This window comes from Zonotrichia albicollis, chromosome 28 (assembly GCF_047830755.1).
Source record: "Zonotrichia albicollis isolate bZonAlb1 chromosome 28, bZonAlb1.hap1, whole genome shotgun sequence".
Taxonomy (NCBI): Eukaryota; Metazoa; Chordata; class Aves; order Passeriformes; family Passerellidae; genus Zonotrichia; species Zonotrichia albicollis.
In genome coordinates this window covers 4,639,988-4,666,166 of record NC_133846.1, presented here as the reverse complement: position 1 = coordinate 4,666,166, position 26,179 = coordinate 4,639,988, and the positions used below count along the sequence as shown (strand labels likewise).

General features: G+C 60.4%; 2 protein-coding genes across 11 annotated transcripts in view; both read right to left on the bottom strand.

Moving 5' to 3' along the window:
• Positions 1-308: 308 nt before the first annotated feature.
• On the bottom strand, positions 309-3,586 carry GOLT1A (golgi transport 1A). Its single transcript, XM_074528294.1, has 5 exons — positions 3,459-3,586; positions 2,653-2,744; positions 2,398-2,576; positions 1,552-1,615; positions 309-623 (listed from the first exon to the last, which is right to left on the bottom strand). Exons 1-5 carry the CDS (start codon positions 3,481-3,483, stop codon positions 585-587), a joined length of 399 nt encoding a protein of 132 aa, XP_074384395.1. The 5' UTR covers positions 3,484-3,586; the 3' UTR covers positions 309-584.
• A 1,087-nt stretch (positions 3,587-4,673) lies between these two features.
• Positions 4,674-26,179, bottom strand: part of PLEKHA6 (pleckstrin homology domain containing A6) — a 58,739-nt gene continuing 37,233 nt past the window's right edge. For 2 of the 10 annotated variants that reach the window (XM_074528262.1, XM_074528263.1), the window contains exons 7-27: positions 24,261-24,439; positions 22,492-22,989; positions 21,357-21,846; positions 20,725-20,811; positions 20,053-20,106; positions 17,661-17,741; positions 16,009-16,077; positions 15,665-15,745; positions 15,062-15,211; positions 14,711-14,806; positions 13,911-14,022; positions 13,662-13,801; positions 12,710-12,856; positions 10,932-11,058; positions 10,746-10,834; positions 10,097-10,294; positions 9,827-9,991; positions 9,559-9,692; positions 8,466-8,608; positions 6,940-7,061; positions 4,674-6,690 (exon numbers count right to left, since the gene is read on the bottom strand). In XM_074528262.1, coding sequence (XP_074384363.1) covers positions 6,949-7,061; positions 8,466-8,608; positions 9,559-9,692; positions 9,827-9,991; positions 10,097-10,294; positions 10,746-10,834; positions 10,932-11,058; positions 12,710-12,856; positions 13,662-13,801; positions 13,911-14,022; positions 14,711-14,806; positions 15,062-15,211; positions 15,665-15,745; positions 16,009-16,077; positions 17,661-17,741; positions 20,053-20,106; positions 20,725-20,811; positions 21,357-21,846; positions 22,492-22,989; positions 24,261-24,439 — 3,153 coding nt within the window. In that variant the 3' untranslated portion in view covers positions 4,674-6,690; positions 6,940-6,948. Of the gene's footprint in view, positions 6,691-6,939; positions 7,062-8,465; positions 8,609-9,558; positions 9,693-9,826; positions 9,992-10,096; positions 10,295-10,745; positions 10,835-10,931; positions 11,059-12,709; positions 12,857-13,661; positions 13,802-13,910; positions 14,023-14,710; positions 14,807-15,061; positions 15,212-15,664; positions 15,746-16,008; positions 16,078-17,660; positions 17,742-20,052; positions 20,107-20,724; positions 20,812-21,356; positions 21,847-22,491; positions 22,990-24,260; positions 24,440-25,873; positions 25,895-26,179 lie in introns of all 10 variants that reach the window. The other 8 variants (XM_074528264.1, XM_074528258.1, XM_074528257.1 and 5 more) reach the window with 8 other exon arrangements.

Sequence of the window (26,179 nt, the reverse complement as noted above, 5' to 3'; positions counted from 1 at the left end):
TTTAATTAAACTCCAGCTTCCCCAGCACTCCCAAAGCCTGGCTGGGCTACACCTCAGCCCTGCAGAGGCTGAGGATCCAACCTGCTGTCCTGGGGACAGGAACCTCGGCAGCCAGGTGGAAAAAATCCTTAAAGTCACCTGGGGTGACGCTGGGGAAGCTCCTGCCACGGGAATGTCCCTGTGCCATCCTCAACCATGGGAATGTCCCTGTGCCACCTCCAGCCATGGCCATGGTGCCTCCTGGTGACATCGGGAGGTGCCAGAGCTGGGACAAGCCCTGAGCCAATGGAAAGCAGCCGAGTCCGAGCTCACTGTCAGATATTTTTTTATTAAATTAAATCTTTCACAGAAAATAATTAAATAACCACAAGAATTCCAGATTCCAGCCTGGTATAGCCCTTGGAGCCCGGAGCCTGGCTCAGGAGCGCCGTGGGACAGTGAGGGGACACTGTCCCTGCTCAGGGGTGGCTCTGGCCAGCACGGAGGGTCCTGGGGACAAAGGAGTCGCCAGCTCTTGGGCACAGCCAGACCTGGGGCTGTCCCACCCTGTCCCATCGCAGCCACTCGGCCCAGAACTGCTCAGGTCACACCATGGAGCCGCTGTCCCCCATTTTCTGCAGGAGCTGCAACAGGGACAGTGCAGGATTAGCGGGAAAATCCACCCGGTCAGCTCTGGGGACACCGCGGTGACATTTCCTGTGCAATGCCATCCATGGGGATGGATCCCACCAGGGACTGCCAACACCCATGGGCACAGGGGGATGGATCCCACCAGGGACTGCCCACCCCGAGGGGCACAGGGGGATGGATCCCACCAGGGACTGCCAACACCCATGGGCACAGGGGGATGGATCCCTCCTGGGCACTGCCCACCCTGAGGGGCACAGGGGGATGGATCCCTCCTGGGCACTGCCCATCCCAGGGGCACAGGGGGATGGATCCCAGCCAGGGACTGCCCACCCCCGTGGGCACAGGGGGATGGATCCCAAACAGGCACTGCCCACCCCGAGGGGCACAGGGGGATGGATCCCACCAGGGACTGCCAACACCCATGGGCACAGGGGGATGGATCCCAGCCGGGCACTGCCCACCCTGAGGGGCACAGGGGAATGGATCCCACCAGGCACTGCCCACCCCCATGGGCACAGGGGGATGGATCCCAGCCGGGCACTGCCCACCCTGAGGGGCACAGGGGGATGGATCCCTCCTGGGCACTGCCCATCCCAGGGGCACAGGGGGATGGATCCCAAACAGGCACTGCCCACCCTGAGGGGCACAGGGGGATGGATCCCACCAGGGACTGCCAACACCCATGGGCACAGGGGGATGGATCCCACCAGGGACTGCCCATCCCAGGGGCACAGGAGGATGGATCCCAGCCGGGCACTGCCCACCCCCATGGGCACAGGGGAATGGATCCCACCAGGGACTGCCCACCCCCATGGGCACAGGTGGATGGATCCCAGCCGGGCACTGCCCACCCTGAGGGGCACAGGGGGATGGATCCCACCAGGGACTGCCCACCCCGAGGAGTCTCCTGACCCCTCTCACCTGGCTCAGCAGCGGGATGTTTGCCAGCGAGCCCAAAAACCCAAAAGCCACCGGGAAGAAGCTCCTGTGTGGACACAAAAGGACTCGCTGAGCTCTGGGGAGCATTCCCCAAGCCCAGGCTCTATCCTGAGGGTCCCATCCCAAGGATCCCCCCTCCGAGGATGCCATCCCAGGGGTTTCATCCCAAGGATCTCATAATGAAGATCTCATTCCCACAATCCCACCCTGAGGGATCATCCCAGGGATCCCATGCCCAGGATCCCATCCCGAGGTTCCCATCCCAGGGATCTCATGCCCAGGATCCCATCCCGAGGATCCCATCCCAGGGATCCCATGCCCAGGGATCCCATCCCAGGGATCCCATCCCAAGGATCTCATCCTGAGGATCCCATGCCCAGGATCCCATCCCAGGGATCCCAACCCAGAATCTCATCCCAGGGATCCCATGCCAGGGATGCCATCCCAGGGATCCCATGCTCGGGATCTCATCCCAAGGATCTCATCCTGAGGATCCCATGCCCAGGGATCCCATGCCAGGGATGCCATCCCAGGGATCCCAACCCAGAATCTCATCCCAGGGATGCCATCCCAGGGATCCCATGCTCAGGATCTCATCCCAAGGATCCCATCCCAAGGATCTCATGCCCAGGGTCCCATCCCAAGGATCTCATCCTGAGGATCCCATGCCAGGGATGCCATCCCAGGGATCCCAACCCAGAATCTCATCCCAGGGATCCCATGCCCATGGATCCCATGCTTGGGATCTCATCCCAAGGATCTCATCCTGAGGATCCCATCCCAAGGATCCTTCCCCAGGGATCCCATCCTGAGGATCCCATCCCGCACCTGAAGAGGGAGATGAAGCCGTAGGCCTCCAGCAGCATGCCCAGGATCGGCCACCGCATGAGGACCACAATGAGCCCCCCGAAGAAGAAGCTGGTGCCCTTCAGCTTGGGCCGCTGGAAGAAGAAGGTGAAGGTCCTCCGGAAGCCGATGATGAAGACCAAGCCAGAGAGGAAGAGGAGCTGGGAGAAGGGAGGGGAGAGGGTCAGGGCCGCTCCTTGATCCTGCTGTGGGGACCCCCAGGCTGGCCCTACTCACGTTCCCAAAAGCCAGGAGCACTGAGTCGAAGTACAGGAGGATCCCAAAGAGGAGGAAGAAGAGGCCGAAGCCGACCAGGCCCACTCCGATCCCTGTGGAAAACGGGTGAGCAGAGGCAAAGGCTCCACACCTGGGATCCCAGCACCTCCCTGTCCTGCTCCTTCCCAAAAACACTTTGGGCTTTTCCCAAATCTCAGGATCAGCCTTTACACCCAGGCCAGCCCTGGAGGAGGCCGTTGGTGCTCCAGAAACCCCCAAGGGCACCGGATAAATCAGGAGCCACAAAGGAAAACTCCATGGGAAATCCCTGCCCAGCCTTTCCCTTTCCCTTTCCCTTTCCCTTTCCCTTTCCCTTTCCCTTTCCTTTCCCCTTTCCCTTTCCCCTTTCCCCTTTTCCCTTTCCCTTTCCCTTTCCCTTTCCCTTTCCCTTTCCTTTCCCCTTTCCCTTTCCCTTTCCCTTTCCCTTTCCCTTTCCCTTTCCCTTTCCCTTTTCCCTTTCCCCTTTCCCTTTCCCTTCCCCTTTCCCCTTTCTCTTTCTCCTTTCCCTTTCCCTTTCCCCTTTCCCTTTCCCTTTCCCCTTTCCCTCCAGGAAAAGCTGGAGATGATCCCTGGATGATCCTGGAGAATCTTCCCACCCCCAGCCCATCCCCTTTTCCATCTCACCCCTCCCTGCCCCAACCACCCCATCCAGGGGGGATCCCAGCCGGGACTGGGATCTGCCAAAGGTCCCCACGGAGCTCCCGGATCCCGAATTCCAGCCGGGACAGGAATTCCAGATGGAACATGACCACCCCGTGCCTGCTTACGCTGGAAGTCGCTCAGGGCCACCATGTTGGCGGTGACGGGGCTGGGCGAGGCCGGGCGAGGGTGGCCCCGCTTGCAGGGTGACCCTTGGAAAAGCCCTTTAGTCCCCACGTCATCCTGGGAATCATTAACGGCCCGGGAACGCCCACGGTGCCACCTCCGGCGGGGGACACGGTGGCTCCTAGGGGACATGGTGGCTCCAGGGGTCATGTCGGCTGCAGAAGGGACATGGTGGCTTCAGAGGGGACATGGTGGCTTGAGAGGGACACGGTGGCTCCAGGGGTCATGGTGGCTCCAGAAGGGACACGGTGGCTCCAGGGGTCATGGTGGCTCTAGAAGGGACACGGTGGCTCAAGGGGGACATGGTGGTTCCAGAAGGGACATGGTGGCTCCAGGGGGACATGGTGGCTCCAAGGGAGATGTGGTGGCTCCAAGGGGACATGGTGGCTCCAGGGGGGGCACAGTGGCTACAGAGGGACATGGTGGCACTAGAAGGTACACAGGGGCTCCAGAAGGGACAAGGTGGCTCCAGGGGTCATGGTGGCTCCAGAGGAACATGGTGGCTCCAGGGGAATATGGTGGCTCCAGAAGGGACACGGTGGATCCAGGGGGACATGGTGGCTGCAGAAGGGACATGGTGGCTCCAGGGGAATATGGTGGCTCCAGAAGGGACACGGTGGCTCCAGAGGAACATGGTGACCCCAGGGGTCAGTGGCTCCAGAAGGGACACGGTGGATCCAGGGGGACATGGTGGCTCCAGGGGACATGGTGGCACTAGAAAGGAAACAGGGGCTCCAGAAGGGGCAAGGTGGCTCCAGAAGGGACATGGTGGCTCCAGTAGGGACACGGTGGCTCCAGGGGGACGTGGTGGCTTCATGTCACAGTTTCGGAGACAGCACCTCCACATGCACCAAACCCAACCCCAGTGGGAAAACAAATCCCAAAATCCAGGGAGAGGGAGAGGGAGGAGCAGCTGCTTCTGGAGCCCCATCACCCCCTGCTTCTCCACCCCAACACTAAAATCCACATCCAAGCCCACCCCCGGGAAAAAAAGACAGGAGAATGTCGTTGTTTCATAGATATTTTTATTTCTCTACCACTAGGAAAATACCCCAGAAAACCAAAGCCCTCCCATCCCACCCTCTCCGAATGCATAAATAGATTTATTTATTTCTTTCCCTCCGATGCAAATCCTTTCCGGGCTAACAAGTCACTGCTTTATGAAGTGTTTATGAAAAATAATAACCAAAATAAAATTAATTGATTAAGGTTTGGTTTCCTTTTTTTTTTATTATTGTTTTTTTTTTAAATAAAATAAAATAAAATCGCGGCCGGGTCGTACTTTGGGGACAGCAGCTGGTGGCTTTGGGAAGGGTGGGGTGGGAGCTTTGGGTCCTGGAGATGGGAATTGCTGTCCCACAGCCACCTCAGGATGTCCCCAAGGTGTCCCCAGAGTAAGGGGGGGGTCTGCCCCAGTGACCCAAGAGGGGACACAGGGAAATAAACTCATCCTCTCTTCAAACTTACAGTCTCTGTATATTTTATTTTAAATAAATTTGCTTTTAATAAAAGCAGAAAAAATAGATATATTTTTTAAATAGGTTTTTTTCTTTTTTTTCTTCTTCTTTTTTTGGTTTTTTTTTGGTTTTGTTTTTTTTTTTATTTCCTTCCCCCTCTGATAAATTGATAAAGAATCTTTTTTTTCTTTTTTTTTTTTTGTTGGCGGGGCTGGCGCCAACAAATCCTGCGGAGAAGAGAGCGCTCGGCACGAGCTTTTTCCCGGGAAAAGAAGAGGAAAAACCAAATATAGATATATATTATAAATGTAGAATTTCCATCAAACATATATTAAGGCATGTAAATAGCAAAATAAAGGGCCAGCTTTATGAGCTAAAGGGGCTGAGGGAGGCTCAGATGGGAGTTTAGGGATCCTACAAGTATTGCTAAGTTGGGATTGGGATGCAGGGAGGGTCCTGGGGGTTTGGGATGGGGCCAGGAGGGATGGATTGGGATTTGGGGTTGGAGATTTGGGATTTGAGATCCAGCTCCTGGCCCCTGCCATGCTCACATCCTTCCAGGGATTCTGCTTCTTTCCCACTCTCCGGGATGATAAAGAAAAGGAAGGATTTGCTACAGGAAATCTGAACCGCTGGAAGGGGCTGGAGAGCCGCTGGAAGGGATTTTTGGAGGGTGACAGCAGGTGACACCTCTGTCCCCAGACCCCTCCTCAGCACCGTCCCCACCCTCCAGAGGGGTCCCTGCCGACCCCACAGCTCCATTATCCCACCTGGCACCCCAATTCCCTGCTCTGCTCCCAGAGCTCCTGCTCTGTGCTTGGAGCGCCCTGGGCACCTCCGTGTCCCCCCAGTGCCACCTCCATCCATCCTGTCCCCTCTCCCTCCAGCTGAGCCACCGGGGGGGACACAGATGGGTTCTAAAATCAGGGTCAGAGCTCAGGGAAGGGAAAAGGCGCCCGAGGAGCCCAGAGGGAGCAGCCAGGTCCGCTGGGAGGTGGCAGCACCATCCGTGGTGGGGACAGGCGGGTCCCCACCCCAAGAGCCCCTTCACAGACCTTGGGGGCCATCCCAGGAGTCCTGTGCTCACCAGGGGCCGATGGCCACTGTCACAGCTGTCCGGTTGTGCCCCAGTGGCCGCTGTCACAGCTGTCCAGGTGTATCCTGGTGGCTGCTGTCACAGCTGTGTCCCTATGGCCACTGTCACAGTTGTGTCCCTGTGGCTGCTGTCACAGCTGTGTCCCAGTGGCTGCTGTCACAACTGTCTGGTTGTGCCCTGGTGGCCACTGTCACAGCTGTCCAGGTGTGTCCCGGCCACTGTCACAGCTATATCCCTGTGGCCGCTGTCACAGCTGTCCGGTTGTGCCCTGGTGGCCACTGTCACAGCTGTGTCCCCATGGCCACTGTCACAGGTGTCCAGTTGTGTCCTGGTGGCCGCTGTCACAGCTGTCCAGGTGTGTCCCTGTGGCCACTGTCTGGGTGTGTCCCTATGCCCGCTGACAGCCCTGGTGGCTCCTTGGGGACAATGCCAGCCCCCTGCCCGTCTCCTTGGGACGTGCCTCCCGTCGGTGCCACCTCTCCCGCTGCTGTTGCCTCCGGAGGGAGGGAAGGGGGTCCGGGAGAACCGAGGACGGTGGCGAGAGCTTCGGTGTCACCTCAGGAGGGGACTAAAACGTGGCCCCGTGGAACTTGGTGGTGCCAGCAGCTGCCAGGGCTTGAGCTGGGGGTGGGACAGGACAGAGGGGCTGAGCTGGGGGGGCTCCACCCCACACCCACCCCCCATGGGAAACACGGCCGGGATTTGGCTCCAAGAATCCAGGGGAGGTTGGGACCCCCCGCTTTTCATGCTGGGCCCCCCCCTTTTGCCCCTTTGGCTTTGGGGGGGGGGGGCACACGGTCCATGGAGGAGGCGGGGCTGACGTGGCAGGAGGGGATGGAGGGGATGACGTCAGAGAGAAGAGGTGCTTACGTCACAGGCTCACACCCGCATGAGGTGGCTGCTGTCGGCCCGGGGCGGCTCGGACGACAGCGGGTTGGTCGGTGGAGTCGGGGAGGCTGGGGAGGTGGGAGGGCTGGGGGTGGCGCACTGAGCTGGAAAGGAGAAACGGAGAGAGGGGTGAAGGACGCGGGAGAGCGGAGGGGACAGCGGAGGGGACAGAGCGGAGGGGACAGAGCAAAGGGGACAGCGGAGGGGACAGAGTGGAGGGGAGAGCAGAGGGGACATTGTAGGGGACAGTGGAAGGGACAGAGTGGAGAGGACAGCATGGAGGGGACAGTGCAGGGGGAACAGAGCAAAGGGAACAGCAGAGGGGACAGCAGAGGGGACAACAAGGAGGGGACAGTGCAGAGGGGACAGCGCGGAGGGGACAGGGGAGAGAACAGAGCAAAGCGGCAGAGAGAAGGGGACAGCCCGGAGAGGACAGCAGAGGGGACAGCAGAGGGGACAGCACGGAGGGGACAGAGCCAAGGGGACATCAAGGAGGGCAAGGACGGGGAGAAAAGAGAAAGGAAAGGGGGGAAGCAAGCGCAGGTTGAGCAGAATCACAGCTGGCAGGACAGACAGCCACACTGGGCAGGATAGAGCCACAGCTGGGCAGGATAGAGACACAGCTGGCAGGAAAAGCAGCCACGGCTGGGCAGGACAAGCAGCCACGGCTGGGCAGGACAAGCAGCCACAGCTGGGAAGGACAAACAGCCACAGCTGGGCAGGATAGAGCCACAGCTGGCAGGAAAAGCAGCCACGGCTGGGCAGGACAAGCAGCCACAGCTGGGAAGGACAAACAGCCATGGCCGGGCAGGGCTGAGTCACAGCTGGCAGGGCAGAGAGTCACAGCTGGCAGGACAAGCAGCCACAGCTGGCAGGAAGGACAGAGAGTGACAGCTGGGCACAGCACGCACACGTGAGCTCCCGGCAGGGCTCCTCATGGACAAGGCATGGTGTGGCACCAAGGGCACCCGGGCATGGTGTGGCACTGAGGGCACCCAGGCACAGTGTGGCACTGTGGGCACCCAGGAATGGTGTGGCACTGCAGTCAATCAGGTACAGGATGTCACCATGCTCACCTGGGCACAGCGTGCCACCACAATCCACCCCCAGCATGAAGCACCACCATGCACGGCCACAAGGTGCCAGCCTGTGCCACCAGAATCCCTCTGGCACGGGGTGACACCACAATTCCCCGGGCTTGGGGTGACACCACAATTCTCTGCGTGGGGTGCCACCGTGCTCGCTCAGCCACCTCATGCCATCTCATGCCATCTCATGCCACCCAGGCAGGCACTCCCACCCTCATGCTGGAAGCTGTTCCTGGCTAGGACGGCTGCTCCACCCCAGCTGGGCAGCCCCAGGTGTGGCAGGCAGGTCTGGGAGCTGTTGGCATCACCTGTCCCCCTGTCCCAAGGCTGACCCCTGTCCTGCCCTCACCCCCTGCCCTCCTGGCACCTCGCTGTGCCAGGGATCTGCAGGGTCTGACCCTCCAGGCCCCCATTCCTCACCCGAGAGCATCCGGCCGCGGCGCGAGGCCTCGGCAGCCAGGGCACAGGAGATCTCGATCCTCTTCTCCTGCTCCTGCAGCTGCACCTCGGGGTCCTGCGGGGCGTCCACCTCCCCCTCGCCCAGGGGGATGACGTTCTGCAGGCTGGGGACGGCACCTGGGGTCAGCACTCCCGCAGGACCCCCGGGATGGGGTGGGAGAGGGGTGGGATGGGATGGGATCCATGGGGTGGGATGGGATGGGATGGGATGGGATGGGATGGGATGGGATGGCATCCATGGGGTGGGATGGGATGGGATGGGATGGGATGGGATGGGATGGGATGGGATGGGATGGCATCCATGGGGTGGGATGGGATGGGGGAGAGGGGTGGAAGGGTCCCCCTGGAATGGGTGGGGAAGGGGTGGAGGTGGGTGGGTGGTCTTGGAATGGTCAGGGGAAGGGATGGAGGTGGGTGGTCAGTGCCCCTCAGGATGCCCAGGGAAGGGGTCCAGGTGGGTGGTCAGTTCTGCTCAGAATGGGCTGGGAAGGGATGGAGGTGGGTGGGTGGTCTTGGAATGAGAAGGGATGGATGTGGGTGGTCAGTTCTGCTCAGGGAAGGGGTGGAGATGCGTGGTCAGTGCCTCTCAGGATGGGATGGGAAGGGATGGATGTGGGTGGTCAGCTCTGCTCAGGGAAGGGATGGAGATGGGTGGTCAGTGCCTCTCAGGATGCCCAGGGAAGGGGTGCAGGTGGGTGGTCAGTGCCCCTCAGGATGGGATGGGAAGGGATGGATGTGGGTGGTCAGTTCTGCTCAGAATGGCCAGGGGGAAGGGATGCAGATGGGTGGTCAGTTCTGCCCAGGGAAGGGATGCAGATGGGTGGTCAGTTCTGCCCAGGGAAGGGATGCAGATGGGTGGTCAGTTCTGCCCAGGGAAGGGATGCAGATGGGTGGTCAGTTCTGCCCAGGGAAGGGATGCAGATGGGTGGTCAGTTCTGCCCAGGGAAGGGATGCAGATGGGTGGTCAGTTCTGCCCAGGGAAAGGGTGCAGGTGGGTGGTCAGTGCCCCTCAGGATGACCCCTGGCATGGCTGGCGTGGGCACTACAGCCTCACCTGGATTTGGCAATGAGAGTCTTGATCCTTTCCACCTTCTTCTGCTTCTCCTTCATCTCCTCAGGGCTCAGGGGCGATTCTGGCTCCAGCTCCACGTAGCGCTCGGGGATCAGAACTTTGTCTGGCGTGGACAGCTGGGGACAGAGGGACGAGCTCTGTAGTGCCCTGTGCCAGACCCTGGGCACTCCAACCCTCACTGCTGACCCCGAAATCCTGCCTGGACCCTGCTCCAGGCCGCTGGGGACACTCGGGGACACGCCATGCTCACCTCCTTGTTGATGTCCACCTCGTAGTGCTGTGGCTCCAGCTCCATCTTCCTCAGCCGGGCAATCTCCTCCTGCGGCGTCTCGTACACCTTGCCGGGCTCCTCAGAGCGCAGCGCGGCCTCCAGGTCCGAGATGTCCACCTCGTGGATGCTGCGGTGCCGCCGCACCTGCGACAGACGGACAGACGGACGGCGTCCTGCTCAGCGTCCCCACGCGGTGGCGCCTTGTCGCCTGTGTCACCCCGCGGTGTCCCCACGCGTTCAGGGACTCACCACCTTGTAGGACGAGGGGGTTTTGGTGCTGGAAGTGTCGGGCTGGGGGCCGGGGAGCTGCTGTGGGCTGGGGAGCTGCAGGCTGCGCCGCTTCTCCTTCATGGAGCCGCTCTGGTGGCGCTTCATGCGGTCGATCTGCTCCTCCACGCTCATCTTCACCTTGGTCTCGGTGGCGAACACGGCGCTCTTGGGTCTCTCCTGGGGACGAGTCACAACCTCATGGTCACACACTGGTGGCCGGTCACATCCTCCCAGTGCCACCCCACTCTGCCGTGAGCTGCTGGGATGTCTGTGACTCCCGGGATGTCACCCCGAGGATGTCACTCTGGGATGTCATTCCAGGGATGTCACTCCCTGTCGGAACTCAACATATCCCTCTGGGCGTCCAGAGTTACCGATGACCCCAGACCCCACACCATTCAAACCTGTGCGACTTTCAGGTCCTCATACAAAGTTGGTAACCTGCTCCAGGGGTCAAAATCAAATCCCCAGGTGCTCTGGGCTGCATGCCAGGGTCTCTGGGCCCCCTGGTGGGATCCTGGGCAACTCTGGATGTGCAGAGTTCTGACAGTGGATGGTGACACCTGGAGCCACCCTCCTGTCCCAGGTTTCAGCATGGCCCCCCTCAGCCCCCCCAGCCCATCCATACCCGGGAGCTGAGCCCGTTGGCCAGCCCGTTCCTCCTGGGTACCGCCTCCTCCTCCGCCGGAGATTTGGTCCTGGGGGGGACGATTCCCACTGTGGGGACACCACGAGACCGGGATGAGCCCGTGGGGACCCGGGCAGGGTCCCAGTGCCACCTCCAGTGCCACCCCCGGGTGTCCCCACACCGTACCCTTGTTGAGAGCCGCCTGTTTGTCACCGTCGTGCTCCGGGCGGGTCTGTGGGAGCCCCTCGGGTGTGGGGCCGGGGGGGCTGGGCCTGGGGGGCTCCTTCTTGCTCTGCTCCAGGCCTGGTTTGGGCTGTGCAGGGGAGAAAAGGTCCCCAGTGAGAGCCGGGCCTGCCTGGGGACACACACTGCTCTTGGGGTGACAGACAGGGGACACACAGACAGGGGACACTCGCTGGTCTTGGGGTGACAGACAAGGGACAGACAGACAGGGGACACCTGCTGCTCTTGGGGTGACAGACAGACCAGGGACACACAGGGGACACACACTGCTCTTGGGGTGACAGACAAGGGACACAAAGGTGACACCCGCTGCTCTTGGGGTGACAGACAAGGGACAGACAGACAGGGGACACCTGCTGCCCTTGGGGTGACAGACAGACCAGGGACACAAAAGTGACACCCACTGCTCTTGGGGTGACAGACAAGGGACACACAGACAAGGGACACTCGCTGCTCTTGGGGTGACAGACAAGGGACAGACAGACAGGGGACACTTGCTGCCCTTGGGGTGACAGACAGACCAGGGACACACAGGGGACACACACTGCTCTTGGGTGACAGACAGGGGACACACGGACAACTTTGTCACTCCAGCTGCCCTTGGGGGGACTGCCAGACCATGGTCACACTCCATGGACAGACAGTGGCCAGGTGGGACCAGAGCACCCCAAAATTGTGGGGAGAGGAGCTGAGGGGGCTGTGCTCCTGTCCCTGCTGTGTCCCATCCTGTCAGAGCTGGGCACCCACTGCTGTCCCCACAATGAGGGACAGGGTGACAATCCCTCCACAGCCTCTCCAGGAGCTGGGGACAGGGACATCCTGTGCTGGGCTCCTGCTGCACCCTGTGCCCATGGGGTCACACAGGGCCAGGAGCGCCAGCAAAGGGACATTTCTGGGCTCCTTCCCCTCTTGCACCCCATGAGAACTGCTGGGGTGACAGAGGGGTGTGACAACAGACCCAGCAGCCCGGTGTGTCCCCCGAAATTCACCCTGGATGACACAGCCACCACTGTGCCCCCTCCCAGCTCGGCACAGCCACTGCTTTTCCATGGCCACACATCCCCACCCCTGGCCGTGAGGACACTCGTGTCACCTGTGTCCCCACACACGGCCGAGGTGTCACCAGGAATTCCCAAATCCAGCTTTGCCCTGGAGCTGGGGGCTCGGAGTGACACGGAAGGACAGTGACAGAGGCAGAGCAAAGCAGAGGGGACAACCAGGGACAACCAGGGACAACTACTCCATGAAGAGGAGGACAAGGAGGAGGAGGAGGGGACAATCCCTGTCCTGAGTGCACACTGGGTGTGGCAACCCTGGGGACACCAGGGGTGTGGCAGGGCTGGACACAGAGCGCCAAGTGCCACCTCCACACTGTCCCCTTGCCAAGCGCCACCTCCATTGTGCCAAGTGCCACCTCCACGCTGTCCCTGTGTATTTGGCATGGACAGCTCTAGCTCCTACCTCACCCCAGTGCCTTCCATGCCACGAGGAGGAGGAGGAGGAGGAAGAGGAGGGGACAATCCCTGTCCTGAGCACACACAAGGTGCGGCGACCCTGGGGACACCAGGGGTGTGGCAGGGCAGGACACAGAGCGCCAAGTGCCACCTCCACAATGTCCCTGTAGATTCAGGGTGGGCAGCTCCAGCTCCTGCCTCATCCCAGCGCCTTCCATGCCCCGAGGAGGAGGAGGAGGAGGAGGAAGGGGTGGCAGGGTTCGGTACCTGTCCCCGCTTGGCCTCTCCTTGGTGCCAGGAGGGGGAGGCGGGGTAGGGCCAGAGGCGGCTCTCGCTGGGGAGCGGAGGAACGGCCGGAGGAGACTCCAGGGGCACGTAGGACTTGGGGAGGGGAGGTCGAGGTGGGCCCGGCTCCTGGCGCGGGCAGAGCGCAAGGCGTGAGAGCGGAGAAGGAACAGAGAGTTAGAGAAGAGAGAGAAACACACAGGAGCGTCCTGGAGGAAGGGATGGAGGAGAGGGAGTGACTCCAGAGGGTCCCTCTTGGTGTCCCACTTGTCCCCTGTCACAGACATCTTTTATGGAAAATCCTTTCCTTAGGATTTTTCCTCCTGAGAAGCTGGGAGGCCTCAGGAACAAAATGTAAACATTGATTATCTGCTGCTGTGGAATGCAACAGGTGCATCTGTGATTGGTCTCATGTGGTTGTTTCTAATTAATGGCCAATCACAGTCAGCTGGCTCGGAGGGAGAGTCCCAGCCACAAACCTTTGTTATCATTCCTTCTTATTCTATTCTTAGCCAGCCTTCTGAGGAAATCCTTTCTTCTATTCTTTTAGTATAGTTTTAATATAATATCTATCATAAATATAATAATATTTACCATAATAATATAATAATAGATAATAATATAATAATATATAATAATATAATAATATATCATAATATACTATATCAATATATAATAATATCTATCATAAAATAATAAATCAAGCCTTCTGAAATATGGAGTCAGCTCCTCGTCTCTTCCCTCATCCTCAGACCCCCGTGACCACCGTCACACACAGACCCCAAAGTCACCAGGTGACAGCAGGACCCATCCATGCCACCAAAACCGTGTCCCCAGGCAGAGCCACGAGGGGGGGCAGCTCCGTGGTGACAAAGAGGGGATCTCTTTGTCATCCCCCCCTGGTGACAAAGAGGGGACCCCCAGGGTCACTGACCTCGCCAGGGACGGGCTTGGTGGGCGATCCCTGGGAGCCGGAGATGAGGGAGAAGGGGCTCAGGGGGCTGGTGAGGCTGGCAGAGCTCAGGGGGCTGGCAGGGCTGTTGGAGCTGTACGTGCCCGAGGGGCCCAGGGCCACTGCGGAGAAATGAGATAATTAAAGATAATTAAGGATAATAATTAAGTTTATCACCCTGCTGAGCAGGATCCCATCAGGGACACCCCCTGCAGGACCAGCCCCCCTCACCTCGGTGCTTGGCCGTGTCGGTGCCTCGGGAGGGGTTGTTCTTCCTCAGCCCCTCCATCACGTCCTGGATCCGCCAGATCTCCCTCTGGATCTGCCGGTTGAGCATCTCGTTCTGGATGGGGAGAGGCAGAGCTCAGAGGGGTCCCAGGGCACCGGTGCCAACCCCAAACTGGGCACAGCCCGGCCCCAGACCCAGCCACAGGAGCTGAGCAGGGCCACATCCAGGGTTTTGTCCTGCTGGAATCCCTGGATCTGCTCCCCAGAGCCCAGCAGGGCTGGGGTGGCTGTGGGGACTCTGGGCTGTCCCCCTGGCCACGGTGGCCAAAGCTGGACGTGACGGCTGGGCATGGAGAACCCACAGGTGGAGGGACGGGGGGTATTTAATCTTCATGGAGACCCCAGGGGTGGCAGGGGACATGGGTGTCCAGGGACAGGGGACACACACACCTGGATGTCCAGGTTAAGGAGTGACAGGGGACCCGCTCACCTGGATGTCCAGGTTAAAGGTGACAGGGGACACTCACACCTGGATGTCCAGGTTAAAGGTGACAGGGGACACAGACACTTGGGTGTCCAGGTTCAGGGGTCACAGGGACACACACACCTGGATGTCCAGGTTCAGGGGTCACAGGTGACCCTCTCACCTGGATGTCCAGGTTAAGGGTGGCAGGACACACTCACACCTGGATGTCCAGGTTAGGGATGGAAGGGGACACTCACACCTGGATGTCCAGGTTAGGGATGGAAGGGGACACTCACACCTGGATGTGCAGGTTAAAGGTGACAGGTGACCCTCTCACCTGGATGTCCAGGTTGAGCTGCTCCCAGAGGTCATCGTGCAGGGTGGACACCTCGCTCTCCAGGCTCTCGTACTCGGCCGTGCTGTTTGCCAGGGCCTGAGGGGACAGTGGGGGGACCAGGGGGGTGTTTGTCACCCAGCACAGCCCCCCAAGCTGCGGAGGGGGTGACAGCAGAGGGGACAAGCTCTGAGGTGCCTGGGGCAGGGCAGAGACAGAACCAGGAGCTGAGGTGGCACCTGGAGGGTGACAAATTCGCTTTGTCCCCAGGCAGCCAAGGGGAATTCCCTGCTGTTTCCCAGCCAGGAAGGGACAAAAGGGACAAAAGGGACAAAAGGGACCTGAATCCGTTACCGTGCTGGCCTGGGACAGCTCCACCCTGATGTTGATGAGCTGGTTCTGCAGAGATTCCTTCTTGTGCAGCAGCTTCTCCGGGTAGGCGGGCTGGCTCCCGAACATCTCCAGCTCCTGGTGGGTCCCCATCAGGGCACTCTCCAGGCTCTCCTGTGGGGACAGACGGAGCCACGAGGTCCTGGCTGCTCAATGACACACCCCCAGCTCAGAAATGTCCCCAAGCCGTGGCTGCCACCTCCCTGGAAGGATCCAAAGCCGGGTTGGAGAACTTGGGATAGAGGTTCAAGGGTGGAATGAGAGGTTTTTAATGTCCCTTCAAGCCAGGGGTGGCAGGGGACCTGCTCACCTGGTTCAGGGGTGGCAGGGGACCCACACACCTGGATGCCCATGTTAAGGAGTGACAGGTGACACACACACCTGGATGTCCATGTTAAAGGTGACAGGGGGACACTCACACCTGGATGTCCATATTAAAGGTGACAGGTGACACACACACCTGGACACCCAGGTTCACCCCAAACCCTCCCACGGTGCCATCACTTCCTCACCACTCAGATGCCACCACCAGGTCCCCACGTGGCCACCTGAGGTGCCACCAGGTACCTTCTCAGCGCGGAGCTGCTGCACCAGCCTCTCCTGCTCCCGCAGCACCTTGTTCTGCTCGCAGAGCTTCCCCAGCAGCTTCTGCGCCAGGGAGGGGGGAAGAGAAAGGGGGGAGAGGATGAGAATCCCACTGGGATGCAGCCAGGACTGATGGGATTTATGGGATTTATGGCTCTGAGGGGGTTTCCAAACTCCTGCTGTCATTGCAGGGATTTTGGGGTGACATGGGCACAAACTGGGAGATGGGGGAAGACCGAAAATCAGGAAGATTTATCCCTGCGGGGCACAAAGTGACAGGAATACGAGGACAGGGGACACAGAGAGGGGACAGGACCGGCTCTTACATCGGTGTCCTGCTCGCTGATCTTGTAGGGGTGCAGGGCGTCCCTGTAGGGCTCCGGGAACGGCGTCACCTGCAAGCAGAGCGTGGGATGAGCGCGGCTCTCCATGGGATGCCCAGGGAAGGGGAGGCAGCCCCCAGCCCCCTCTGCCCTCCCTGCGAGCCGGGAAAAGGAGGCAGGAGCCGAGCCCCGGAGCCATGGATGCCCCCCATCAATGGGGAACCACCGGGACGAAGCCACAACCTCTCCCCTGCCCACTCCGCGCACAGGAGTTTGAGAGCTGCCTCGTGAATCATTAACCAGCAGCACCATTCCAGCGGCGGGGAGAAACAAAAGGCAGCGAGATTGAGCTGTAATTCCACCTCGGCGGGAGTGGGAGCACCGATAAAGCAGCAGCAGGGCCTGTTTACCCCCGCCCCGGCTCCTCCGTGAGTCATTTTCCTTTCCTGGAAATCTCAATTACTAATGGGACCTTCGGCAATTAACTGCCTCGGGGAGCCGGAGATGAAAGGCAGCAGATAGGCAGGAGGGGATGGGTATTGCTAGAAAGCGGAGAGGGCGCTTTGGAGCCGCCGAAAGCTCCGGGAGGATGCAAATGGATCCGGATCTGGGAAATGCCCGAGGGGATGGAGGCAGAGCCGGCCGGATCGGGATGAGGCGGCCTCGGGGCAGGGAGCCCGGCCAGGCGGAGCAGCATCCCCGGATTCGCCCTGCAGCACATCCCTGCTGGCAGCAGATGCAAACCGGAGCCGTTTTATTGGAAAATCCCATCCGGGAAGCGCCCAGGGCAGCACAACCCGGCCTGGGTGGCACTGGGGGGGCTCAAGCCATGTGTCACTGCAGGGATGTCCCAGTGCTGGGGACAGAAAGAACCTCCGGTAGGGGAGAAACGCCGTTCATTGTCCCTGATTCAGGAATTATTCCGTTGGTTTAAGAGCTGCCTTCCTGTCACCCCACAACTGCTCCTTGAGAGATAAGGACGAGCCAAGCCCTGAGTGTCCAGGGGTCCCTGGGGTCGCTTCATCCGAGAGTCCCTGGGGTGGCTTCGTCCCCAAGAATCCCCGGGACAGCTCCGAGAGTCCCCGGGGCTGGGTGTGTCCCCAGAGGTCCCTGGGGTGGCTCTGTCCCCAAGAGTCCCCAGGACAGCTATGAGAGTCCCCGGGACAGCTCTGTCCGAGAGTCCCCGGGGCTGGCTCTGTCCCCAAGAGTCCCCCGAGGCATCTCTGTCCCCAAGAGTCCCCTGGGACAGCTCCATCTGAGAGCCCCTGGGACAGTTCTGTCCCCAAGGGTCCCCAGGAGCATCTCCGTCCCCAAGGGTCCCCAGGAGCATCTCCATCCCCAAGGATCCCCAGGACAGCTCCGAGAGTGCCCGGGGCTGGATGTGTCCCCAAGGCTCCCCGAGGGCATCTCCGTGCCCACCTCGCGCTGCCCAGCACGAGGGTTTGCTGGCTTGGGATGGCTCATGGATGGATTAGCAAAGCCTGGGATGGAGCAGCGCCTCCCCCGAGAGCAGCAGCGAGAGCGAGAGCGGGATGTGCCGGACGCCGCGGCCGCTGCGCGAGTGGCGATGGCAGGAGGTGACCCCGGGTGGCAGGAGGTGACCCCGGGTGGCCGCCAGGCACGAGCCATGCGGGGCCCGGTGGCCGGAGCCTTACTTGCATGTAGAGCTGGGCCCTAGGGGAGGAGGTCTCCACCATCCTGTTCACCATAGTGATGAGGGTCTCGCTCTCGCTCATCTGCGGCACACAGGGAAGGAAAGGGCACAGGTCAGCGGGGACACGCGCCCGTGCCAGCGGTCACCGTGCCAGCGGTCACCGCTCCAGGAGCCATCAGGATGCAAAGTGCCACCTCCTGAGGTGGCCCAGGGGCTCCAGCTGTGGCGCTGCGCTGCTGTTGCTCCTTTTAGTGCGCTTTTTTGGGGGGAAAACACGGATAAAACTCAGAGCAGATGGCACAGACGGACAAGAGCTCGGACAGGGACGGCAGCGGTGTGGCCCGGCACACAGACGGACACACGGACAGGCCCTGGCACTGCCCCATGGCTCTGTGCCCAGACATGGCCCTGCTGCGTGGTGGGGAGGTGACAGACAGCTGGGGGTGGGGACAGCAGTGTCCCCTTTTCCAGGTGGCCCCGGGAATGGAACATCCCTGCTGCCAGGCAGTCTGTGGGGTTGGGGACATCAGTGTCCCCTTTTTCAGGTGGCACCGGGAATGGCACATCCCTGTTGTCTGTGCCACTCCATGGGGACAGCAGTGTCCCCTTTCCCAGGTGGCACCGGGAATGGCACATCCCTGCTGCCAGGTACAGTCTGTGGTGTTGGGGACATCAGTGTCCCCTTTTCCAGGTGGCACCGGGAATGGCACGGTCTGTGGGGTTGGGGACATCAGTGTCCCCTTTTCCAGGTGGCACCGGGAATGGCACATCCCTGCTGTCTGTGCCACTCCATGGGGACAGCAGTGTCCCCTTTTCCAGGTGGCACCGGGAATGGCACACCCCTGCTGTCTGTGCCACTCCACTGTCCCCAAGCAGCGCTGCACAGCTCCCTGGGCGCCAGGTGACAAAGCCACTCAAGCCACCAGCACTGGAGCTCATCCCAGAGCCCCCAGGCGTGAGCAGGACATTCCAGGGAAGCCCTGGGACAGCTGAAACCCCAAAGGTGACAACACTTTGTCACCAAAGCTGTGCCCAAACCCTGCTGGGGCGTGGGCGAGGAAGGAGAGCGCAAACAGAGCAGGAGGATGTTTGAAAAGAGGCCCTGACAGCGTCACTCCGAATTAACCTCTCCAGAAGCCGCGGCGAGAGGAGGAGGAGGAGATGCCAAACCTTTTTAGGGAGCGTTTTAAGGAGAGGCTGCGAGGCAGCACGGGGAGCTTTTATTGCAGCGGGAGCTCCTGGCCCCGCTCCAAGGCGGACACGGACCGCGGCCATGGGGAGATTTGCAGCCAAACGGGATCGTGCAGGGAGCGGCTCCCTCCGTGCCCGCCCGGCTGCAGCTCCTGCGCCCGGCTGAGGCTTCAGGCGCTGCCCGGATGCACCACTGGATCCCCCTCCCCATATTTCTGGGATGGAGTTGGTGTAGATTTCCTCCAAAAATCGCTGGCAGAATCAGGGTTTTCCTCCAAAAACACCACCCAGAATCATGGTTTTTCTTACAGGGTTTTCCTCAAAAAAACCCTGGCAGAATCAGGGTTTTCCTCCAAAAACACCACCCAGAATCATGGTTTTCCTTCCAGGGTTTTCCCTCAAAAAAACCCTGACAAAATCAGGGTTTTTCTCCAAAAACCACTGGCAAAATTAAGGTTTCCTCCATAAACCACAGGCTAAATTAAGGATTCCTCCAAAAACTACCATTATTGGCAAATCCAGGATTTTCCTCCATAGCCCTCTGTCAAAATCAGGGTTTTCCTCCAAAACCCCTGGCAAAATCAGGGTTTTCCTCTAAAAATCGCTGGCAAAATCAGGGTTTTCCTCCAAGGTTTTCCTCCAAAAACCCCATTCAAAATCCAAAAACCACTGGCAAAACTAAGATTTTTTTTTCTCCAAAAACTTCTCCAGAACCACCTGAGCACTGCTGGCTTTTGGTGCCCACCTTCACCAAAACCTTTCAGCCCTGAGGGGCCACCACATCACCATGACCACTGTCCCCACAGGTCACCTGCCACCCCTTGGGCAAAGAGTGCCAACCTTGGGGACACCACGGCCACGCTGGCACCACGCAGGTGCCCAGCACCAACCTGGGGCGTTCCAGAGCTGCTGCACCCCCTGAACTCCATGACAACCCCCAGAAATACTGGAATGTGCCCCAAAACTCCCCCCAAAAAACCACACAGAGATCTGGGGGGCTGATTTTCCTGCCGAGCGATGAGCGGCCCTACGGATGCAGAGGATGGAAGAAGCCAAACTAAAAAAATTAAGAAAAGAAAGACAACTGGTGCTGCTGGGATGCTGGTGAGGATGGATGGCAGCAGGGGACAGGGACACAGGGCACACGGGAGAGGGGACGAGAAGCAGCCGGTGAGGTGAGGCTGGCAGCCAGCTCCGCCTACCTGCTGGTCCAAATATTCTAGGTTTCTTTGCAACTGAAGGTCTAAAAGTTCATCCTACCAGGAGCCAGCAGGCAAGAAACGAGCAGCAAAACACATAAAAGAAGAAGCAAAGCGGTTAGGGGGGAGCCTATGGAATGGCCCCCGGGCCTGGAATGCTGCTGGGAATGTGCCCTGCAGAATCTTGGGCATTTTATTTCTTATTTATCTTGTTATTCCTAGGGAGACCCTGCCTCTGGCTGCGGGGATGGATGGGCGGCATGGGTGGGCTGTGGTGAAATTCAGGTTTCTCCCTCCTCTGGCGGTCCCGTCCCAGGGTTTTGGGATCTGTGGGGACCTCCTGGTGTCACCCCCCAGCTCCGGGAGGGGACACGAGGCAGGAGAGCAAAGCAGCTGTGGCCAGATGTGAGGAAGCAGAGCGGGAGAGGTTTGGACTCATCAGCCAGGGAGCACCCGAGGGTGTCCCGCTGGTACAGAGGGACCTTCCCACGTGGATTCCTTCGGGAATGGCCGGGAGGGAGCGGAGACACCAATGGAAGGCCCAGCTCTGCCCCTGCAGTGCACTGGTTCCTCCTCGGCCACCGGAGTGAGGACCCCCCAAACTGCCCCACGTCCCCGGGGTGGGGTCTGTGTCCCCTGTCACAGTGTCACCCCCGGGGGACAGCAGGTACGTACCATTTTGTCGTGGATGGTGGGGGACGCCGGGAAGTGGTAGGGGTACATCCCGGCCGGGACGGGCCGCCTGTCACCCAGGTAATCGTACTGTGGAGAGAGGGGACCCCAGCCCAAAATCAGGGACACGGGACACGAGGAGAAAGCACAGGAGAGGGACTGGGGCAGCGCTCCCTGCTTGGGAGCACATTTTGGGCTCCCAAAGCTTTCCTCCAAAAACTACTGGGAAATCTGGGATTTTCCTCCAAAACCCCCTGGCAAAATCAGGGTCTTCCTCTAAATACTCCACATAATTTCCTCTAAAAACATCATATCCCATGGATCCCATCCCATCCCATCCCATCCCATGGATTCCATCCCATCCTTTGGATCCCATCCCATCCAATCCCATGGATCCCATCCCATGAATCCCATCCCACGGATTCCATCCCATCCCACGGATCCCATCCCATCCAACAAACACAACCGGGGAACCTTTCCAGGACACCAACAAAGACTCCAAACCCCTCCTCTGCCCCAACCCACGGGCTCGGTGTCACTTTGCAGCCAGGCTGTGCACACAGAGGGGATACAACCGCGACACAGCCACACCCCTGCCCCACCTCCCCACCCCGCCCCGCCCCACCGGCACCCACCTTGGGCGAGCTGATGGACCTGCGCATCACGAACGTGGCGGGGTCGGCGTAAATCTCATCCCCGCGGGGCGGCAGCCGCTCGAAGCGGGCACTGGGCGAGCGCACGGGCGAGTAAACCCTGGCGCGGCCGTAGGAGCCCTGGCTGGGTGAGCGCGGCACCGAGCGCGAGCGCGGCTGCAGCGACATCCTCCGCAGCGAGCCCGACGCCGCGTCCACCTCGTCCAGGTAGCTGGGCGGCCTGGAGGGCGCCGGCAGCCACAGCGGGACGTCCTGGCGGCCGAAGGCGGCGTGGAAGGGAGCCCCGTTGCGGAAGGAGTGGCGTTTGTCCTCCAGCGCCCACGGCGGGCTGACGCGGTCGAAGGCGGGCATGGAGCAGATGCTGTCGGGGCGCACGCCCGGCGGGTAGTACTGGTACTCCTCGGGGTACTGGGGTGAGTAGGGCGAGTAGTAATCGGGCACCCGGCGGGACACGGGGTAAAACCTGGTGGGGCTGGAGAGGGGGAGAGAGAGGTGAGAGAGGTGAGAGCCGGGCTGGTGGTGGGCAGTGCCCAAGGTGGGCAAGGACAGCCTGAGAGGATATAGAATGTTGGATGGGTGGCATTTGTCCTGCCAGGGATTCCAGGCTTATGGAATTCCTTCTGCCAGGGGTTCTGTGGGAGCTTCCCCTCATGGAATTCCTCCTGCCAGGGGCGCTATGGGAGCTTCCCCCCATGGAATTCCTCCCTCCATGGGCTCTATGGCAGCCTTCCCTCATGGAATTCCTCCTTTCTGGGGTCTCATGGCGGCCTCCTCTCCTCAATCCCTCCTGCAGGGACACTGAGGTGGTTCCCTCATCCCAGAGATGCTCAGGTGGTTTCCTGTCCTTGTATCCCCCCTCCAAAGCACCCTGTGGTGGCTTTACCATCCTGGCGTCCCTCCTCCCAGGGACCCCCCTTTACAACCCACCCGTTTTTGGGATGTCCCACACCCAGCTCCAAGCTGGCACGGGGAGAGAAAGAAAAAAGGAGAGAAAGAAAAAAGGAGAGAAAAACGAGATTTTCTGACCCCCATCAGGCCACAAAACAGACGGAAAGGGGCAGAACATTCCCAGAGGGACCAACCCCGGATCAAAGGAGCACCCTGGCTCATCCCTCACCTGCGCAGCTCCTCGGGGGCCGCGGTGGCGCGGCGCGAGTTCACCCACTGCTGCAGCTGCGTCATGGAGCTCTTGCGCTGGGCCACCTTCTCGGGGTGGGACCTGGGGGTGACGCCGCGGCGCTGGGCCCCGCTGTCACCGTCCCCCGCCGGGGGGAAGGCGGTGCTGCCGGGCCGGCTGGGCGAGGGGTACGGCCATCCATTGGGCTGCGCCGGCCGCTCGGCGCTCGCCGGCCCCCGCGGCCCCTCGGGGTAGGGACTGCCCGGCTCCGAGGGCGGCTCCTGCCCAACCAGGCCGTTGGTTTTGGCCAGAGGATCCTTCTTGGCGTCCGCCCGCTCCGACGGCTTCCGCTCCATCTTCTCGGAGCCGCGGCCGTCGCCCTCCCCGCGGGTCTTGGTGTCGGGCTCGGCCTTGGGGTGCTCGCGGTGGGCGGCGTTGCAGTGGTGGTGGTGGTGGTGTTTGCTGGGGGGGATGTTCTCCGAGTCTGGCTTCTCGTGCCTGGGGGAGCCGAGACACCACAGAGGGGTCACCAAGGCCTGGCAGTGCCCCTGGGGTGGCTGGTGATGCTCTGTCCCTCCCTGAGCCTTCCAGGGTCACAGTCTCCCCAGCTCCCTTCTCCAGAGTGTCCCTTACACCCCAAAATGTCCCCAGGCATGGAGGGCACCACATCCCCAGGAGGGCTGGGCAGTGCAGTGGCACTGACCTCTGGGTGGGCTCTATTCCTCCCTGAGCCTTGTGGGCTCACTGCTCCCCCAGTTCCCTTCTCCAGAGTGTCCCTCACACCCTCAAATGTCCCCAGGCATGGAGGGCACTGTGTCCCCAGGAGGGCTGGTCAGTGAGCTGGTGCTGGCCTCTGCGTTGAGGGGTGGCCAGCAATGTCCTGTCCCTTCCTGAACCTTGTGGGCTCACTGCTCCCACAGTTCCCTTCTCCCGAGTGTCCTCATGCCCCTAAAATGTCCCCAGGCATGGTTGGCACTGTGTTCCCAGGAGGGCTGGGCAGTGCTGTGGGCACTGGGCAAGGACAGCATCCCACGAGATCTGGGCAGTGTGGTGGCACTGGACAAGGACAGCACCGTGTCCCCAGGAGCTCTGGGCACTGCTGTGGCACCGGGCAAGGATGGCACCGTGTCCTCGGGAGGTCTGGGCAGTGTGGTGGCACTGGACAAGGACAGCACCGTGTCCCCAGGAGATTTGGACAGTCTGGTGGCACTGGGCATGGACAGCACCGTGTCCCCAGGAGGGCTGGGCAGTGTGGTGGCACTGGGCAAGGATGGCATCCCCGGAGAGCCAGGCAGCATGGTGGCACTGGACAAGGACAGCATCGTGTCCCCAGGAGCTCTGGACACTGCTGTGGCACTGGGCAAGGATGGCACCGTGTCCTCGGGAGATCTGGGCAGTGTGGTGGCACTGGGCAAGGATGGCACCGTGTCCCCAGGAGATTTGGGCAGTTTGGTGGCACTGGGCATGGACAGCACCGTGTCCCCAGGAGCTCTGGGCACTGCTGTGGCACCGGGCAAGGATGGCACCGTGTCCCCAGGAGGGCTGGGCAGTGTGGTGGCACTGGGCAAGGATGGCACCGTGTCCCCAGGAGATTTGGACAGTCTGGTGGCACTGGGCAAGGACAGCACTGTGTCCCCAGGAGATTTGGGCAGTTTGGTGGCACTGGGCAAGGACAGCATCGTGTCTCCAGGAGATTTGGGCAGTTTGGTGGCACTGGACAAGGACAGCACCGTGTCCCCAGGAGCTCTGGGCACTGCTGTGGCACTGACCTCTGGCTGGGCGGGATCTGCACGCGGGCGGCCTCGCCCATGGCCTGGATCCAGGACTCCTGCTCCTCCGTGTTCTCGGCGCTGAAGAAGTAGGTGCGGATGCCGGCGTGCTCGGCCTGGGGAGGAGACAGGGACTGCCCGTTACCCGCCGGCAGCTCCTGCACCCAGCACACCGTCACCTGTGGGGCACAGAACGGGGAGGGGGACACAGACAGGGGGTGAGAGCTCTGCTTCCAGCCTGGCGCCCCATCCCGTGCTCCCGCAGTGCTGCTTCCCCTCTGTGCGCGGGGGGAAAGCTCTGCAGGCCCCTCACAGAGGGTTTTATCCCCCTTGGAGTCACTCACAGGGATTATTTTGGGTCAGCCCCCACCCCACGAGAGGAGCAGCACCCCAACATTGGGGTGGTAAACCAGGGGCTGCCAGCAGTGCTCCTTCCCCTCTGTGCGCGGGGGAAAAGCTCTGCAGGTCCCTCACAGAGGGGTTTTATCCCCCTTGGAGTCACTCACAGGGATTTTTTGAGATGCCCTCAAGAGGAGCAGCACCCCAACATTGGGGTGGCAAATCAGGGGCTGCCAGCAGTGCTCCTTCCCCTCCATGTGCAGGGGGAAAGCTCTGCAGGTCCCTCACAGAGGGGTTTATCCCACTTGGAGTCACTCACAGGGATTATTTTGGGTCAGCCCCCACCCCACGTGAGGAGCAGCACCCCAATATTGGGGTGGTAAACCAGGGGCTGCCAGCAGTGCTCCTTCTCCTCCATGTGCAGGGGAAAAGCTCTGCAGGTCCCTCACAGAGGGGTTTTATCCCCCTTGGAGTCACTCACAAGGATTTTTTGAGATGCCCTCAAGAGGAGCAGCACCCCAACATTGGGGTGGCAAATCAGGGGCTGCCAGCAGTGCTCCTTCCCCTCCATGTGCAGGGGGAAAGCTCTGCAGGCTCCTCCTGGTGAGGTTTTATCCCCCTTGGAGTCACTCACAGGGATTATTTTGGATCAGCCCCATTCCCCTAAAAGAAGCAGCACCCCAGTATTGGGTGACAAAGGGTCCCAGCAAGAGCAGCAGCACCAGAGGAGCATCGTCCATGCAGGGTGAGGGGGAAGGTGGTTTCTTGGCCCAGGAAATATTTTTGGGAGGAAAAGGCTCAGTTTTGATCCAAGATGTTGGTGCTCGTTCTCCGCCCAGAACGTGCTGGAAGGAGCCTTTATTTGAGAGCCTTTCTGAAGCTTCCACCTTCCCCCTGTGGAAAGGGGTGGGGGAAAGTGAGGAGGAGGAAAAGGGAGGAAGAAGAAAAGGGAGGAAGCGGAGTTCTCCTCCTGAAAGGATTTCAAGGGTTCAATCTCTTTAAAAAAAAGAAAAAAAAAAAGAAATAAACAGAAAAATTAAGTATGATTAAACCCCTCCCTTGACTTTCCATCCTCCCCAGAGCATGCAGCCACCGTGCCCAGCTGGGGTCACCTCCTGAGCCCTCCCCATGCAGTTCTGGAAGCTCTGCAGGCAGAGAAAAAGGGGAAATCGAAGGGATCCATCCCTGGGATTAGCGGGAGCGGGGAGCAGAGCGAGCCCGGGGTCCCTCAGCCTCTGCATGCACCACAAACACGACAAGGTGGAACACTCTACCTAGGTGGTGGTGGCTGGGTGCTGGCGTGGTGGTGGCACCAAGAAACCCCTCCTGTCCTGGCATCCTCACCCGCCGAGGATGAGGAGGAGGAGGAGGAGGAGGAAACACAGACACGGGGTCAGTGGGAGTGGGGTGGGAACCCCTCTGCCCTTCCCTGGGCAAAACTGTTTTCCCAAACCCTGGAACTGCAGAGCTTGGGGTGTGGGCAGCAGCTTTGAGAGGTTTTCCCTCATCAGTGCCAGGGAACAGGGATTTCAGAAAATCATGGAATTACTGAGGGTGGAAAATCCCTGTGGGATCATCGA